Here is a 17,711-nt window from a genome sequence, read left to right as displayed (position 1 = left end):
TGGGAACAACTTGTGTATTAAAGAGCGGTGCCTGCTGATCATGGGAGATGTTGAAAGTATTCAGAAACAGGAGAAAGAAGAAAGTAGGAGGTGGGAAGCCGAATGCTGGAAAGAGACTTTTTCTCAAACTTAGAATAATTTAATTCTGAAAAAAATTGTTTTAAGACATAAAGTAGAAACATGATACAAATGAACTACAAAATGTTAAACATTATTTTTAGATCAGGAATATGATATCATTATAAACAAACCTATTTACATATTCCGAGATTTAAAATACAGTATGATTGCATACAGTAAATGGAAACATAGAGAATTTTATTTCAAACAGCTTTGCTAAAATTTGCCTTTGGAGATCTGAACAAGCTTGGTCTGGTAGAGAATAACGGGCTTCACAACCCATTAAAGATGTTGGCATCATGATGCTTTCAAAAGAAGGCACCCTCTCTTCAAGATCTCCATAGTAATTAGTGTCTTAGTGTCCAAACCTAAGGATTTATCTAAAATTATCAAAACAAAAATCTTTCCCGAAACCAGTGAGTGTTGTTTGTAATCAGATTTCCAATGTAAAAGAAATGTTGCATTTGAGTATCAAATGTCAGCTATTTGGGTGAAAATCCTTAACCACTGTTGTCTTCTGCCTTCTGAGACTGGACTTGCTTTTTGTTTTTTTCAAGCCTCGTTGTTCTCCATTTGTAAAATGAAATTACTTTTTATATTTTATATTATTTTATATTTCTATATTATTTTATATTACTACTTTGTATCTTTTTATATTTTTATATTACAGTAAAATGGATTAGGTGTGATAAGGGCAACATAACACTTATGTGACAACTCACAGAGTGAAAGATGACCTGTGTTTCTCCCTGGTTGGAATCAGCTTTTTGTCTGATAGATTCTATAGTTTAAATGTCGTTTTATGGACGGAAGAACTGAGTAGACATTTTTCCAAAAAAAGATACAAATGGCCAACAGGTGCAGGAAAAGACGCCAGTGTCACTGGTCATCAGGGAAGTGCAGATCAAAACCACAATGAGATATTACTTCACACCTGTTGGAATGGCCACCATCCAAAAGACAAGAGACAACGAGTGTTGGCAAAAATGTGGAGGAAAGGGAACCCTGGTGCATTATCGGTGGGAATGTAAATTGGTTCAGCCACTATGGAACACATTAGGAAGTTTTTTAAAAAATTAAAAACAGAATTGCCATATGACCCGGTGGTCCCACTTCTGAGTATATATTGAACGGAAATGAAAATAGGATCTTTAAGAGATAACGCCCCATGTTCATTGCAGCAGGACTTACAGGAGGCAAGATACGGACACTTGGGTGAATGGATAAAGTGTGTGTGTGTGTGTGTGTGTGTGTGTGTGTGTGTGTGTGTGTGTGTGTAAACTATTATTCAGCCATGAGAAAGGAAATCCTGCCATTTGTGACAACATGGATAGGCCTTGAGGGCATTATGTTAAGTGAAATAGGTCCGACAGAGAAAGACAAAATATGATATCACTTATGTGTGGAATGTAAAAATGATTACTCATAGGAACAGTCTAGTGAACAGAAAACAAATTGACAAAAAAAAAAAAAGTAGGGTTATGGATTGATAGTCACCTTTTTGTACTATCCAATCATTCATCCATTTAAAATTATTTATTGATCACATGCCAGGATATTTGAACTCCCAGTGTGTATTTAATGAATATATATTCCAAAAAATAAGAGAGATTCTTTGCTATGTAACCTTCACAAGTAAAATGAAACCTCTACACACATGATTTAGATTTACTCTCTATGCAAAGTGTTACCTCTTCCTTGAAATGTGTGTTATAGTAAGGTAATTATATCATTTAAAATTACAAAATTTCTTATAGGTGCATAAATATTCAACATAATTTGGTAACTATCAAAAAGCATCATGACTATTCTGACTTTGTCTTATGTAATTGTTTTTCTTTTAAGGCTAGTTGATTTGTTGAAAAGATTTCTAAGTCAGTGGTAGTAACTAAAGTTGTGAAGGAGTGGTTGAAACTCTGTTCTAGAATTAAATTGAAAACACCGATTGACAGTTTCCCTGCTTTGATGAGTTAAACATGTTTTCTAAGTTGGGATGCTACAGATACTTACTTGCAGTGCAAGACTTTGTCTTTGGTTGTCCATTGATAGTAATTCTGGAAAAAAACAAACGTGTGGTTGTTCTTTGGTATCTTGAGAAATTGTCGAGTGGCAGATACGTATTTGGAATCAATATGAAGGGCAAATTGCCGTAATTTGAATGGACACTTTCAAGTACTATGAAGTGAGAGCATGTTGCAGGCCAGTGTGTGGCTGGCATTTGGGGACTTCCTGTTTCATAGATCATGACAATCAGAGTTGGTAGTTCACAGTAGTGAAACTTGCGGAGTGGCTTTGTGGCATGATTTTTTTTTTTTTTTTTTTTTTATTTTGGTACCAGATTTCATCATGTCAACCGGTGATTAAGTAGAAGACCTCAAAATGGAAAACTGCGCATTTGTTTAAAACGCCGTTAGAGAGAGTGTTTGAGAAAGCACACTGGTTTTCACTTGCAGGCTTAGAGGCTATTGTTCAGCATCTTGCAAAGACACAATGTAGGGGATGGTGGTGAGTCCAGTGCCTGGGGCATTTGGCAGTGACAGTGTGTTCTGGGCAGTCGCTGTGTGTGAGCAGTACTGTATTGGGAGCTGTGCTAAGCATGCTTCTTTGAAGTTCCAGCCAGAAGAATAGTCAGTCTACCGCTGAGCCTCTTTATTATAGAATGGTTTAGAACTTTTCCTCCTATTCAGGGAGAGCCAAAATTTCAGGTATTGTGCCTGTTTCAATTCCTCCTCAGCTTACAGTTACTGTGATGGATCTGTAATTATAGAATCTCAGACTTTATTGCTCTGGTGTGAAGAGAAATGTCCCTCTAGCTTAGCAAACCCATGAAATTGGCTGGTGAAACATCCCTTGTAGTGTCTGAGGGAGCTAGGATGGTTATTGATTTCAGAAGTGGGTCACTGACTTTTCAGGGAAGATCAGCCCTGAAACTTTATTTTGTTTTTATCACAAGCATTAGTTTCATCAGATACATTCCTGCTGTAAAAGGAGACAAAGGTGGAATTAGAAACATACATGGGTGGGCTACTTTTGTATGTTACGCAGGGTCATTAATTTGAATGTTTCTATTTTCATGGTCCCACGCGTGCATTTCTTCTTCTCTGCAGTCTTTCTAAACAATTCGACAATGCAAATCCCTTCCTCCTTCCTGTCACCTTCGTATCGCGAAACTTCCTCAAGCAGTGCATTTATCATGATGAGCTGTAATGATCATATGTCTTCCAGGATTGAAAAAATCTTTTAATGGTTTTGAAATTGGGATGCTTCTTAATGTGACTGTTGCTCCCTTTTTCCTTGAAGCCATTTGGGATGGATTTTCTGTCACTTGCAAATGAAAGCATTATTAAGTCCCAACAGCATGGCAGCTACCCCCAGCTTCCTCCGTCTCAGTGTTTCTGGTCTCGCCCTCGATGCTCCCTGATTGCCAGCCCCGGTGCTTCCTGCCTTTCCTGCCCTTCTTACCTCACTTTATAGATCCATTCTGATCCTTTTCTCTCTGCCAGCAACCTCTGCCTTTCCAATGTCCACCAGTCAAGCCGCACTGTCTTCTCTCTGCTTGTCCCTTCACTCAGGTTTGGGCACCCCGATCATGGTTGAGGAATCTGTGAGATCCCACTCTTAGCTTCTGGCCTGTCGGGATCCGACCTTATCTCTAGGTGGCTGAAGCGCCTGCCCTCGTTTGCCCTCCAGATTATAAGCGTGGCTGGGACAGGAGGGGCAAGTATGCACCGTCATCTGCAGGCCCCTTTTCCAGAAGCACTGCCTTGTCAGTACTTCTTAAAATGTTTTATGTATTTATTCTGAGAGAGAGAGAGTGCGCATGAATGGGGGAGGGGCAGAGCGAGCAGGGGAGAGAGAATCCAAGCAGGGTCCGCGCTGTCAGGACAGAGCCCGACGCGGGGCTCGAACTCATGAACCGTGAGATCATGACCTGAGCGGAAATCCAGAGTCAGACGCTTGACCGACTGACCCAACCAGGCGCCCCACCAAAACTTTTTAAAGAAAGATAAATTGCTGACATAATGTCATTTATAATGTCATAATATCATAGGTGAAAATGCCTGAGATCATGCTTTAGGAAACAGGACCGTGAGACACCCAGGGAAGACCCTCTCCTGTCCTCACTGACCTCATTTTGGTAGAACTCAGCTGATTGTACGACTGTCCCAAGCATGAGCCCTGCCATTCCTCCTTGCTCTCCAGTCTCTACAGAAGCCTTCTTTCTAACTTCAGACACAATTTATGTCACCAAGAATACTATTCAGGTGGGCCCTAAGTCTGTGGCGCTGTTTAGGTTGGTCCCATCCTCCTCAACGAAGTGGACTTTTGACTCTCTCTGTTGTTATGTCCAACTTCCTACCGTTCCCACTTGTCTGCACACACAGGTAGGACACACATCCCCTGGTGTTCGACATGTGACTCTAACACTCAGATCCCATGTCTCTCCGCTCTGCCGTCCTGTCTTCCACTGTAGGGACGAGGGACCTCATGCCTCTGATTCCGTGAGCAGCCTCTTATTCTTCACCCCAAACTATCAGATAGAATAGGACATTTCCCTACCTCCTGGTTTTGCCTGGTAGTTGCATATTCTGTTTATGGCTCACTACTTCTTCTTCCTTGCTTGGTGCTTTCCATAAATATTGCCAGATTCCATTTGCAAGTTGGGAGCTGTAGCATCCAGTCCTGGAAGCTCCAGATCCCGCTTAATTGATGGTTCTGCCTAAGAAGCCAGCAACCCTGGGTGTATGTTCTCTGGCATTTGACTGAGGAAAGGCATGCACTCGTCCTAATAAGGTTGAGAAAAAGCAGCTTTCTTGAGTCAAAATTAAAAAGTGTCATTTCAGGGACGTCGCGGTGGCTCAGTCGGTTAAGTGTCTGCTCAGGTCATGATCTCACGGTTCCTGAGATTGAGCCCCATGTCAGGCTCTGCACTGTCTATGCAGAGCCTGCTTGGGATTCTCTCTCTCCCTGTCTCTCTCCCTCATTCTTTCCCTCTCTGCCCTTTCCCCACTCGCACTGTCTCTCTCAAAATAAACATAAATAGACTTAAAATAAAATAAAATGTGTCATTTCAAACACCATTCAGAGAAGTGTTCCTTATACAAAGCCCATTTTACTTGTGTTACATGCTCTCCTAAGCAACCATTATTGATTTTGCACTAATAGTTCATACATTACCTCAACAAATATTTATTGACTGGCTGCTATATATTAGATACTGAGCCAGATACAGGGAATTGAAATAGACCAAGAAGGATTGAGTTTCTGCTCTAATTATGTTGAGTTTTGACAGCTATTTATTATATTGTGTATGTTATTAGGACAGGCTGTGATTTTTAAAAAAAAATTTTTAATGTTTATTTTTGAGAGAGAGAGAGCATGAGCAGCGGAGAGGCAGAGAGAGGGAGACGTAGAATCCGAAGCAGGCTCCATGCTCTGAGCTGTCAGCACAGAGCCCGACGCAGGGCTTCATCTCACAGACCGTGAGATCATGACCTGAGCCGAAGTCGGACGCTTAACTGACTGAGCCACCCAGGTGCTCCAGGACGAGCTGTATTTCAAAACTTCTCTTTAAAAGGAAGAAACAGGGATGGATATATTTTTATGCGTGCAGAGTGCATCTGAGAACAATGCTGTGCCTATTTCTCTGGGCCGTGACCTATCAGTTGCAAATACAGAATTGTGGTCTTGGTGATCAGAGTGATTACACAAATGAGGTGTTCGGTGTTGTTTTTCATGTCACTGGTTTGTACGAATCGACACATTCTCTGCAACCTAATGTTAATAATATGCTTATGCTGATTCTTCGGTTTTACATGATCTCTTACATGTCACCTGTGGAGTGGAAGGTTATAAAAATCGCATATATATTCAATTTAAATATCACATGGGGGTGGGGTCCGACTGAGTGGTTCAGTCTGTTAAGCATCTGACTCGGCTTGGGTCATGATCTCATGGTTCGTGGGTGGGAGCCATGCGTCAGGCTCCGTGCTGATGGTGCAGAGCCTGCTTGGGATTCTTTCTCCCTTTCTGTCTGCCCCTCCCCTGCTCTGTCTCTCTCTCTCAAAAATAAATAAATATTTAAAACATCAAATTGGATACATAAATGCGTGTGTATTTGTTTATATATATATATATATTTAAATTTGTGTATGTCTGTATATACATATATATGACTTTATTTTAAGAGGTCATCAAGAACTTAAGCAGTTCTTATATAAGCAGTTCTTAAGCAGTTTATATATGTGTGTGTATGTGTGTGTGTGTGTGAGAGAGAGAGAGAGAGAGAGAGAGAGAGAGAGAGACAATTTTTGGTATATTGTAATGGCCAGTTTCCTTCCTCACTGGGCTGCAACCATAATGGAGAATTATGAAAGTGAGGCCTAAGGATAGGCAAAGCTGCAAGTCACTCTATTTTGTTTTGTACTTTAGAAGATAGGATCAAGAACAGGGTGGGGCACTGTCTTGAAGAGGGTGGGACATGTGAGGGAAGGAAATAACTTTAGGTGTGGCCGCATATGCATGGGATGCATTTGTTAGTTTGGTGTGAGGGTCAAGGAAGTTAAAGTCTAAAAGTCTTAAGTTGAAGCCATTGACTAAAGCCAAAGGAAGATGAGGAGAATTCTAGAAATTTCTAGCAATTCTAAAGTAAAAGATAAAAAGGGACCTTCCTGAAGAAAAGGAAAAGGGGAGAAAATGATTTGATAAGCAATGTTTAGAAATCATCAATCTCTACATTACCTAATACATATCAAAGTGTAGTTTCTGGTCTCAACTACCCAGATGTTAACTGCAAAGAAAAATCATTGATAGATGCATTTTGGGTTGTAAGTTTATATGCCAGGTCACCTTCCATTTTCTCAAATATGTTTTACCCACAGTGTCAGCATTTTGGCTAATGGCCAGTCACTCAGACCAAACCCTGGAATCATCTAGACTCTCCTCTCTTTGCCTCACTATTGCATGCAACCTATCAGTAATCCTGACAGTTCTCCCTTCAAAATATGTTTATAAGCTGATCCTTTTTCATCACCTGTTCCCAAGGACTGAAGCTACAGATAAAAGATTACATCAAGGCATTGACTGTTGGGTATAGATCAAGGCCATCAATAGAACTTTCTGCAGTGATGGAAATCTACACTTTTACTATCCACTACAGTAGCCACTGTCCACATGTGGCTATTGAGCACTAGAAATGTGTACACTGCAACTAGTAAACTGGCTTCTTAATGTTATTGAGACTTAAATAGCTATATGTTGGTAGAGGCTACCATATTGGACAGTGCAAGTCTAGCTAATGAAATAAGTTTTGAGTCCCACAGTATGCAAGGGATTTGGAGATTCTGGAATTTGAACTAGGTGGGACCTGCAGCCTGGGAGAAGAAAGAAACAGGTCTCTATGACAACACAGTGTGAGGGCCTGGGTAGTGACAGAATGAGAGGGCACTTGAAAGGATGAGAGGTCATGGGTTATAGACAGAGGGTAGCCAGTTCAAGAGGAGCAATGACCTCATCATGGCCAAAGGGGCTTATTGCTGAATCAGAGAGGAGGAATCAAGTAACAGTGGCATGAGAAGACTAGGTGGCTCATTGAATTAGATGATGGTGTGACACCAGAATCCATCAGTTAATTTTTTGAAGATGGCCATATCTGATGTCAAAGTCTGTTGGTTTGCAAACTGGAGCCCATACTCAAGGGCAGGGAGAGACTGAAGAAGGCAGCAGACCACTCTAGACTGGTAGGTGGCAGGTTTAATAAACAAGAGAACTTATTTACAAGGCTCACCTTGGGTGGCTATGGGACAAGTAGATTTCTGTACTGCCCACTGGCCAGAATCTTAAAAGTTTCTATAGGCCTTAACTGGGTTCAGTCACATACCTTAACACCACATTTCTACCACCAGGCTATATTCTTAGAGAAGCTTCTGGGAGTGGGGAAGGTGAGCAGACACGCATTCATTCCAAGGACAGGGGAGGGAGTATGGAGCCTGTAGTTGGCCGGATCCAGCTTAAGGGTTAACTGGTTTTCAAGAACTATTTAAGTTCTTGATGACCTCCTCCAGTAAAGTCATCGGTTGCTGGGCAGCAGTGACTAAAGAAGGAACGAGTTTGAATACTTACAAAATGTAAAATAAGAATTTTATTTTCTTTTTGTGTGATGGAGGTCAATAAAAGATAGCGTTGAATGTGGTCCTTGAATTGAGAGCAGGAGAATTTGGCCTTCTAAAGTGCACATAAGATTACAACATGTACGTTTATATCCCAAACTCATGTTTGGGAAATGAAAGTTTAGAATATTTATTTGGACCTCATGAAATCTTATTACTTATGGTCATAAGAGTTCATATTGGGAAGGATGCTCTGTATATGAGGGCTGCCTGCTTTTGGTATTTTTCTCATCCCAGCCAACTTTGCTGAATTTCTTGTTGCACCATCTGTGAAAGTCCCATGGAGGTTCTTAAGATAGTGTTTTGTTCCATAGGCTTACTTCACACCAGTGGGGCACAGCCCCCTTACAAGCTTTGGTTTTTCCAGGTTGCTGATTTGAAGCAGCACATGCCTTTTCCTGACACCTGTAGTTCATCTTGGAAGTAGGTGTCCGCAGAGAGCTATACGTGCCATTACTGGCCTCCAAACATCAGTTCCCCGGTGCCCCCATACTCGCCTCCCGGGGGAGGTTAAGAGAAAGAAGCTGAGAACATCCAACCCCAGGCTGCCATAATAAGATGCCACAGACAGAGGGGCTTCAGCAGCAGAAATATATTTTCTTACAGTTCTAGAGGCCAGAAGTCTAAGATCGAAGTGTTGGCTTATGCTTTTGCTGAGAATGCTCTTTTTGGCTGCTCGCTTCTCTCTGTGTCCTCACAAGGTGGAAAGAGCTCTGGTCTTTTCCTCTTTTTTGTAAGGGCAACAGTTCCACCCTTAGAAGCCCCACCCTCGTAACTGCATTTAACCTAAATTACCTCCCTGAAGGCCCCATGTCCAAATATGGTCACCTTGGGCATTAGGGCTTCAGCATATGGATTTGGGGCAGAGGTGGGGCCAGGGATGGGGGTATGAGTCAACACAGTTGAGTCTGTAACACTCATGCATGCGCAGGTATAGCACAGCACGACTTGTGGTTTTGTATTTTCTGGACATAGAACTTGTTAGTACCAAGTTCTGCTAGAGAACAAACCCACTAACATGTGACAGTATCTGTCCCTCATTATTGTCCCTTTTTCTCATGTCGAAGATGCTTCCGTCTAAAATGTAGTTTAGGTATTTGCCGATTAGCATGTGACTAGCGATAGAAAGACTTCCTACACAGTCGTTGTATAAAGAGAATAAGAGGTGTTGTACGTAGGATCAAGAAATCTGTAGGAAAATCTGCACTGTACTTGTTGCCAAAGAGAAAAAAAATCAAAGGGATGCATTTTTCTATATCAAATTGGTAAAAGCAGGAGAAGATAATAGAGGCCAGTCTTGTTCACATTGCGGGGAGGGGACATTCTCATGGGCAGATATGTTGAACCAGCCTGGCGGCAGGGAAACTCGTTCTGGCTCTCCAAAGTCTGAAACTTGCGCTGGTTCCTCATTCCATTAACACCACTTTATCTATTGAAAATGTCACAGACATAACAGTAGGGTAAAAGTTACAAATAAGAGATAGTAAATTATGATGCCTTATGAATACTAAGTATTCGTGACATTTTAAAACTCTAGAATAATTTTTGTTGACGTAAGACACAGTTCATGCTATGATGGTGAACAAAGCTTAAAAACACATCGAGAATATTACATTAAGACTCCATTATGTAACACTCATTACGTAGAATGTGTTCAATCAGAAAAAAACATTCTTTCAGAGAAGCCTAAACCAATACGCCAACGTAAAGACACTTATCTCGGGTGGCAGAATTACTGAGGATGCCTCTTCCTTGGTGTTGGGTTTTTTTTTTTCCTTTCTTATTGTCTCTCTACATTTTCCAGATTTCCTGGATTTAACACAGAATATCTCCTCATTTTGGTGGATTAGTTCTAATTAAAACTAAAGCACTTGGCGATTTACTGCCAAGTCAGAAGGCTTAAAGCTTTTTACACTTACCATTAGGCAGTCCACAGCTTGGTTGCGGTAGTCTTCACGTGGCCCCGCCTCTCGTCTTGTGCTGTGAGCTAAAAGGATTAGCAGTGGAGGTCCGGCAGTCTTACTCATGCACAGGGATGGCCAACGGTCAAATTAGATCTGGGTGTGAAAAATCACGAGCCATGGAAATGATTCCCAGTCATTTCCATTCAGGCACAATGGCTAGCCGTGACTCTGGATGGTGGGCCTTGAAGGCCTTGAAGCATTCACTTTTTTTCTGTCGTTGCTGTAAGGAGAAAGGGGGGGAAGTAAACAGACTTAATTATTCCTTACAGTGTGTGGGTCAGAGTTGTCCGGTGCCTGAAGATTTACCTTGATTCAATGCCTATTAAATCCCATATTTTATTATGACAGGTTACCCTCCTACTTTTAAGAGTAACATTTTAGAGAAATTGGTGTGTAGACTAGCATTTATGAGGCAGCACCACAGGTAATGGGAAATAGGCCAATGCATCACAGGACTCTAAAATAGGAATGAAGAGGGAGAAAACCCGGGTTCTAGGCCCAATTATATAAATAACTTAGAGACTTTAGACAATTTCTTTGTCAAAAAATATATTGATAATAATGCTGGTCCAAAACCTAGATTCACATGGGCCTGACAAAATTTGGAAAACATGAAAGTTAAAATAATTTAAAATATGTAAGACTCATCCTTTCCCATCTTGAGGGCGTCCCCTTTGGAAGAGGTAGAGTCCCCTTTGGACGCCAGTGACATGGATACAGGTGGAGATGCAAGGCCGGGGAAGGGGGGTGACTTTGCATGTAAGAACTGCCATTTTCCTTTCTTCTTGCTTTCTGCCCTCCCCCCCCCCTTCCCCCATTCTCACACTTTTCCTAATTAGAAGGGCTTGGCTTCCAGGCTCTGTTACCTGGGCACAACATTTGTTGATCTGTTTATTTAAATCCTTGTAATTATAAGGCTTGATCAAACAGGATACTACGTGTGAAAGCAAGTGGAATATAAAACTGTGCTTTATTATTACCTTCTCAACCCCACCACCATAATTATTTAAATCACTTTCTTTCATCTTGTTAGTATCCATCACCTAAAATACCTTCTGCTTTTTAGCCATGGTTACGTTTTGCCAAACTATGTTTAACTTGATCTTTACTCTTTGCTCGAATCTTGCTTGCAGATATTATTTTCCCGAAACCTCCTATAAATTGTTTGTAACCGATTTATCTTTCCAGTGCTATTCTAATCGTCGTTGATATTATTATTACAATTTTTACTTAAAAAATGACAACAAATCAAAACTAGTTTGGAAAGTCCAGTGAAAGAATTAGATGACCACCTTTTTTCATACATTTTAAGGAACATTCTATAATAGAACCTGTTTCAGATAGCATAGCCCTAGTTAATAACTGCTAGCAAATATAGGTAATATCATAGTGCAAGGGTTCCTATGAAAATGATGTTGTTGACTGGAAAACCCAGGCTGCTCAGATACAGTAGAACAGGAAATACTCTAACATTCACATAGCACTGGTTCCCGGAGGGGCATGTGATATGATAGTTGGAGGCAAGAAAACCACCTTTATTTACTCCCAGACTTTTATTTGAATAGTGATTTTGTAGTGCTCTGGTAAAAATTGTTATTGGTTAATTATTATTTCCCCTGCTGATGAGCACTGCTAGATTATATATATAATAAGTACTTCAGTCTTATTTATTTGTTAGGGAAAGATAACGGGAAAAAATAACTTTTGGGATGCTGTTTTTAACCTGTACAATGGTGTCCATTTATGAATTGAGCTGATGTTATTTGAGTTTCTTCTTTCTTTTATAAACTCAGAAAAAATAAACTGTGGCAAATGAGCCTTGGCAGCTTTAAAAAGCTTTCATCTGCCGTAGGTCACAGAGAGGGAACTTGGTAAATATTTGTGGAGTGGGCTAGGTATTTAGTATTCACAGTACTAATCTTCTTATGTTAATTCGTGAATTCCCTTAATTATTTCTAAATTATTGATCATTTATTTTTGTGATTTCCTTATAAAGGGGAATATTGAATAGATTTTCTTTGAGATGGAAATACACCAATACACAAGTAATAAAATTATGTAAAACAGAAATAAAATAGTAGATCAGCTGGCTTTTTTTTTTTAAAAAGACTCAGTACTTCATTTCTTTACTCTTTTTTTTCTTTCTTCTTTTTTTTCTTTTTTTTTTGCTTCTTATTATTTCTTCTTCCGCTTACTTCAAATACAAAACAGAAAATTGTGAGTGTATCTAAGAATTTGGTTGGAGTGATAAAGGAGAAACGATTCTGTTTACCTGTATTGTTTCCTATTCTATAATGATGTCATGTGCCTTCTCTGTAGTTCATAATTTTCATTTTTCCCAAGGGGAATGCTTAAGGTTCCTGACAGTTGTATCTGTTTGCCATGGCGACATCTCACATTGCATTAAACATGTCCCTCTGCATTGCAGGAGCTATGCCTGTCCCAGACCAGCCTTCGTCAACCTCAGAGAAGACCAGCTCCCTGAGCCCTGGCCTGACCACCTCCAATGGGGATGGCTCAGAAACGGAAACCACCTCCGCCATCCTCGCCTCGGTCAAAGAACAGGTAGAAACATTCCACTTTTGTGACCTACTTATGGGAGCACTTTAGAACTTGTTCTTTCAGATGAACCCATGATGACTCAGCTACATTGGAAGAAACTTACGATTTTCTGGCCAAATGTTGGTTTCTAGTATAAAAATATTAAAATTGGGTTATAATTGCCATTGGAGAGTGGATTAATATGTTTTATGTTTTTCTTCATGATTTAGGCACTTTTCGTTGAGAAATATTCCACAGGGGGTAAACAAACAAACAAACAAACAAACAAAAACACTTGACAGTCAAAATTCCCTATATGGGTGAAGTTTTGGAAGATTTGGTGATGGACCTTTTATTTAATACTGCTAAATGCTGAGGCCAAATAATTTAGAAAAGATAAAGTCTAATCAACAATCAAAATATATCCACAAGTTTAAAAAATTAGTATGTGTGACAGCAGATGAATTCTGTGTTGGGTCAAGGCGAATTCGTCTTTCCAGTATCTCTGAGATAGATCTGGAAGAAATGTGTTTTAGAACTTACCCTATAAAACTAATTAAAATCTGAATGCTTCTTCCCCCGACATTACTTTGCCTTAAAATGAATAAGTAAATAAAGTCTGAAGTCTTAGATTAAAAAAACAACAACAACAAAAAAACTGTTTCAGAAAAGGTATGTTTCTTGTAAATAAAGGGTGGCAAATAATCAAAGAAAGCTGGAAAACCAAGATTTTTTTTCTCACTTCTTTTAGCATGTGCTAGAATATAAATCATAATTTTTTAAAGAAATTGAAAAAGCATCCTGTGTTTGGTTTATATGATTCAGGGATGCTGAATAAGCAGCAGAAGTGGCCAGGCTATCAATAGAGTAGCTGAGGAAAGATCCATTGACAGAAGGGATCGATGATGCTCTCAGTCAAAATGTGCCCTCGGGTCAGGAAGTGTATGACTAAGTGGGTACACAAAGCAAAGTTGAATAGAGTAATTGGATAATCTGGTTTTTGAAAATGGTCTGTAAGCAGGAAATTGAGGCACAGGCCGTATTCCTTGATGAGTTTGCTACCAAAAGCACACTCATGAGCGTGCTGACTCTTTTTAAGGAGTAATTGAAGAAAGGAACGAAGGTTCATGCCAGTTCCCATACTCAAGATAGTGCTTTGTTAAAGTTGGTCTATGCCACGGTTTCTTACTCAGGTATGATCTGGAAGTCTTTGGGCCAGTAACATTGGACTAGTGACAAAATATAAAACAGGAGGAATAAACTGAACAAGAAAATGACAAGACCTGTCTGATGAAAAGTATAGCATTTTATCAGAAGACATAAAGTAATTAGGAATAAATGGCAAGGTATGCTATGATCCATAATAATATCACTTTCTCCCAAATAAAGGTATAAACTTTAGGCTATGATAATAAGGATCTTACGGCTGATTGTCTCTTTGACAAACTGGGATAAACTATTGTAAAAATTACATGGGAAGGATAAGTATACGAGAGTTACAAGGAAATTTTTGGTAGAGAGATTTTACCTTACCAAACATACTCATCACTATAGTATCCAGTGGGCCCAAAATGTTCTCTCTGTAGGACATAACTGAGGGTTCAGAAACACAAGGACACATTCAACATAAAATCGTAGAAAAAATAGGCCAAGAGAAAATATGTGCCAAAAATATGATGAAGTGTTGATACAGTTAGTATATTAATGCTTCCTAATGTTGATGAGAGAAAAAGAAATACAGAATAGAAAACTAGGCAAAAAATATGAACAACAATTCACAGAAGAAAAATGCAAAAGACCAATGAATACATGCAAATGTTTTATACTCTACTGATCAGGGATATAAAATTCAAGATAGAAATGATTTTCTTTAATCTACCAAACAGACAAACATTAAAAAATAGTATATATTGTAATCTACCTAAGGGTTAAGGTTTGAGGAAATTCACATTCTTTGTCACTTCATATGGAAATGTGTATTGCTGTAACCTTTGTTTAAAATGAAATGTTGCTATGAATTGGCATTTATAGTGTCAGTAGCCTTTGATTTGTCGTGCCTAGACATAGATAGTATAGAAATGGGTGACCTAGATCATAAGGTTTTATGTATATGGGTGTTTATTGAAAAATTATCTAGGATAGAAAAAATAGAACAATAATGATAAGTTGAAAAGCAAGGTGTATCTTTTTTAATGTTTATTTTTGAGAGAGAGAGTGAGAGAGCACGAGTGACTGGAGGAGGGGCAGAGAGAGAGAGAGAGAGAGACACACAGAATCCGAAGCAGGTTCCACGCTCTGAGCTATCAGTACAGAGCCTGATGCGCGGCTCAAACTCATGAACCGCGAGATCATGACCTGAGCCGAAGTCGGATGCTTAACCAACTGAGCCACCCAGTTTCCCCAAGGTGTATCTTTTATATAAAAGCTATATCCTTTTTATGTAGTTATTAATAAAATGAGTTGGAGCTATATATTATATCTTTGAAAAATTGCATGAGGACTTTAAAAAACAACATAATAAATATTTTTGTTTATGTTTATGAACATCTAGAAAAGTGTAGGAGGAAATAAATCAAACTATCAACATTGGTTACCATATGTGTTTCCGATTAGATGGAGGTAGAGTATAGGGAAGACAATCAAAAATGAGAGAAAGAATTGGGAGATTGGAATAGATATTAGTTGGATTCTAGGAGATGCTACTTCTGCTGAGATAGTGATGTTTGTAGTCGAGAGAGTGGATAAGCTGCTTGAAGCAAAAATACATTGCTATAAATAACATGGCCTCTCCAAATCCTCGATGAGGATTTAATAAAAACTTATTGTGAAGAGTTTTTTCAAATAATTAAAATAAGTCCAGCATTCATTTTTGGATGGCAAAGGTTAGATTCTTTGTGGCAGGAAACTAATGTGAACAGGTGTGAGAGTCTGTCCTGGAAGCCGAGTAGAGGATCTGGAAGCCTCCGCATCAGAGGCTCAGGCATCATCAGGTCCTGTGGGCAGCATGTGCCCATGTTAAGGCCAGATCCACCAGCAGCCAGGTCCGTGGACTTCCTTGGGTGGCCTGGTGCAAGCAAGCAATTGTTTTCTTCACTGAAGATTTTCGTCCTAAATTATTTTTAAGGTTTGCATCATTTCTTTTCCTGAGGTCTAGGCTATTATCTATGGAGCCAAAGCTAAGTTAAATATATCTGAAAAAAAAAAATTAGCTGAGATGAAAGAAAACTGACTTTGGCCATTAAATGTCTTTTATGATTTTTAATAATTATGTACATAACATTTATAAATATGTTCATTTGACTATTGCTTGCCTGGTCCTCTTTGGTGCTAATGGGAAATAGCTTTCCTGACTAAAAGTCCTATTTATTAAGTTAGAAAGTTTGAAGGAAGAAATTTTATGGCATCACTCTTATGTGCTACCCCAGTGCTGTCTCCTTGGACATCAGTTCTGCAGGAGAGAAGTCATTCTTTATCACAGCAGGCATATGTTCTGAGCTCACTGCCAAGTGATAGGTTTCATAATTTATTTACTCATTCATTAAATGTATTGAGCACTTTATATATGCAAAGTACAATAACGATGAAAGAAATACATGTATAAAGAACACTCAGTTTGACAGTTTATTGGAATAAGTTGTTATGGAGAGTAATAATGTAAGTTTTTAGACAGGCAGTTAACATTGCATAGAAATAAATTCTGGTTTATAACCATAGAATGAACTTAAGTCATGCCAAGCCCTATGTCATGAAATGTGTCCACATGACATGTATGGCATGACTAAGATATTTGTAATCTGAGTCCTAGAGACCTTGAACCCAAGCAGTCATGGGTTACTCCATGAAAAGGTGTTCATTGATTTATTTCTTTGTTCTAATTTCCCATCTTGATTGCTTTTAGCTGGTAAATTTTACACTTTCATATTAACATAAATAGAACCATGATTTATGTTATACTCTATGGGTAATTTTCTGTATTTCAGACACATCTGTCTCATTTCCAAGTTATCAAGTTTCTCTATGGGGCATTAAGAGAGAGGGACCTAATTCCTATTTCCTCTCCTGTAAACAAGCGTCCTTCATCAGAAGAGGAGGGGGGGGGTGGGTGGAGGACAAGCATGTGATGACTTCGTTCATGTGATTTGGATACATAACTTAGAGGGGGTGATTGATAGCCATTCATTATATATAGCAGCCCCAAACGTGGGGTGTCTTAAAGGGGTGAGAACAATGAAGGGATTCTTTTTTAAGGATGGTAGGTATCCCTATGATGATGGCAGTGACTTATAGAAAGTGAAATTTATGACGCTTGAAAGGGGGGGAAATAACAGGGAGAAAAGTTACTGGGTAGATGAGAGTGAATGGATCTAGTGCATCAGAGAAAAGAATGGCTTTTGGAACAAAGACAGTTCATCCATGAGAATGGAAAAGAGGCAAAGTACATGGTCTCAGGTCACCCGATGGCTTGGTGTTGGAAACTGCGGTATTTCTTCCCCTCTCTTCAGATGAGCACAGTCATCTTGCTTGAGTTGGACTTGTTTGGAGTGAGCTGGGCTAAGCAGAGGTGGGGAGGGGAGGCATTGGAGATGAGGGATGCAAGACAGCCATTATAACGATGGATCTTGGAAGTGACATAGAGTGGAAGCGGGGAAAGAGAAATTGTTAGTGACAATGCATTCGCAGTGAGTGTGCAGATGGTGATAGCTTGAGAGCTGTGTGCTCAAAATCAAGAATTAGAAAGTCATGATTGTTAATGTTTAGACCTAGGTTGTGACTCTTTGAGATGAGATCAAAATGAGAAAAGAGAGCACAATTTTTTTGACTCTGGGAAAGGTGGTGGGGAGTCATGACAATGCCAGGACAGTGGTCTCCAGGAGAAGGGACAGTGCTCGCGTCGCCTATGTGGAAGGGTGTGACTGTG

At 39.5% G+C, this 17,711-nt stretch overlaps 1 protein-coding gene across 5 annotated transcripts in view; it reads left to right on the top strand.

The window, feature by feature from the left end:
* The window catches only part of CTNND2 (catenin delta 2), a 945,427-nt gene that overhangs the window by 148,729 nt on the left and 778,987 nt on the right, over positions 1–17,711 (top strand). For all 5 annotated transcript variants that reach the window (XM_086676153.1, XM_086676178.1, XM_086676183.1 and 2 more), the window contains exon 2: positions 12,681–12,817. In XM_086676153.1, coding sequence (XP_086532279.1) covers positions 12,681–12,817 — 137 coding nt within the window. The remainder of the gene's footprint in view (positions 1–12,680; positions 12,818–17,711) is intronic.

This window comes from Puma concolor, chromosome A1 (assembly GCF_028749965.1).
Source record: "Puma concolor isolate L17-30 chromosome A1, mPumCon1.1.hap2, whole genome shotgun sequence".
Classification (NCBI taxonomy): Eukaryota; Metazoa; Chordata; class Mammalia; order Carnivora; family Felidae; genus Puma; species Puma concolor.
This window is presented reverse-complemented; position numbering and strand designations above follow the sequence as displayed.